At 39.5% G+C, this 1,736-nt stretch overlaps 1 protein-coding gene across 3 annotated transcripts in view; it reads left to right on the forward strand.

The window, feature by feature from the left end:
* LOC112145584 (poly(rC)-binding protein 4) overlaps positions 1-1,736 on the forward strand; it is a 49,231-nt gene that overhangs the window by 40,061 nt on the left and 7,434 nt on the right. For all 3 annotated transcript variants that reach the window (XR_004947970.1, XM_024270908.2, XM_024270912.2), the window contains exon 13: positions 1,052-1,221. Coding sequence is in view for 2 of the 3 variants with exons in the window: in XM_024270908.2 (XP_024126676.1) it covers positions 1,052-1,221 (170 nt within the window). In the remaining variant the exon portion in view is untranslated. The remainder of the gene's footprint in view (positions 1-1,051; positions 1,222-1,736) is intronic.

Below are 1,736 nucleotides of genomic sequence, written 5' to 3' on the forward strand. Positions count from 1 at the left end.
GATTTTCTTATGAAAATCCTGATGCGGCCCGGCCTCAACTAGACTCCGCCTCCAGCGGCCCCCGGCTGATTTGAGTTTGAGACCCCTGATTTAGACCAATGAAAACTAAAGCAAAATAAACCCCCAAAATGGATAATAAAGTAAAAATAGACAGATATACCAAACCTATTTCAGATATTAATTCATAAACTGATTTGAATATAAAAGAAAATATTTCTGTCTCCTTAATGTAATAATGACTCATCTACAAAGTGTTTAAGAAACCTTGTAGATGAGTAATTATACATTTGTAGACTCGATATAACCTCAGTCGTTGTTTGGCTCCACCACGCTGGTAATGACTGGACCTTATTTTTCCTCCAATTCCATCACCAACATTTGAGTCGCTCCTCTTCACTTTTCAGACCACATCTTTAATTAATAATAATCAAAAACAGCTAAAATAATACAATCTATCCCGAGTGTTACAGAGCCCACACACTCCTTTGGTGAAACAGACTTTTTGACTCTCATTTAATGTTGGTATTGTAGAGAAATCTAAATAGATTCCCAAATCCAACAAATCTAAATATAAATGAATAGTTTATTTCATTTTCCCCATAACCCTGCTCAGAGTCTCTCACTTATATGGTTCTCTGGTCATAAGTTTTGGTTGAAAGAGTCTGGACTCGGTGCTGCAGCAGCCTGGAGACCAGGCTTGGTGGTGGAAACTGAAAGTGTTTCATAGATCAACCAAATCACGACAAAATGGGAGGAACAAAAAGGTGACTGGACAGAGAGATGACCGGACCCGGTAGAACTGGAAACCAGACCCTGAAACAGACTGAGGGTTCATAAAGATGAACCTGAAACTGCTGTGACTAAAGGACAATTCAGAACACAACCAGAACCCTTAATAGAACGGACAGAACCAAAGTCCACGATCCTCACAGGACTGAGCATCGACTGCTAAATGGACAGTTTTTTGTAATAAGATGAAGGATGAAAGTTGTGCCGTCCTCTCCTCACCCTGCAGTGTTCCAGTCCTCACCCCCCCCCCTCTTCCTCACAGCTGATTGGCTCAATCATCGGGCGCCAAGGATCCAAGATCAACGAGATCCGGCAGGTATCTGGAGCTCAGATCAAGATCGGCAGTCAGATAGACAGCACCAGTGACCGACATGTCACCATCTCCGGCACGCCGATCGCCATCAACCTGGCTCAGTATTTGATCTCTTCATGGTGAGTATCAGATTGAGAAGAGAAGTAAGTGTCTTCAGAGAAAGAATGTTTCCCTCTGTGGCTCACACTGAAAGTGTCTTACCCTGTTTCAGTTTGAGAAGAACTGCCCTTCCTCAGATAAAGATCTTTGTTCAGTTCAGAGTCTTCAAGCTTCAGCGGCAAAAGAGACGTTCAGTCCCGCTTCTCCTGACCCAAACCCAGCATGTACGGTGGCCCTGAAGCTCAAATCACATTAACGAATCGCTAGACGCAAAAACATTTTTAATATCACAAAATTTAAAAAACAAAACTTATAATTAAAAAAAACATTAAGTTTTAGAGATTAAAACTAAAATCCAAAAACAGAAACTAAAAAAAAAGAATTTTTAAAAATCACAATTCAAAAGCTACATTGTTGTTTTGATTCTCCGAATGTTTTGTTGTTTTCTTATTATTTATATAGTTTTTTCTTTTTAATTGCTGTCATCTTAGAAATTTGTCGTTTTCTTTTCTAATCGTTTTCCTTTTTTTAACTC

Source organism: Oryzias melastigma, linkage group LG5, assembly GCF_002922805.2.
Source record: "Oryzias melastigma strain HK-1 linkage group LG5, ASM292280v2, whole genome shotgun sequence".
Taxonomy (NCBI): domain Eukaryota; kingdom Metazoa; phylum Chordata; class Actinopteri; order Beloniformes; family Adrianichthyidae; genus Oryzias; species Oryzias melastigma.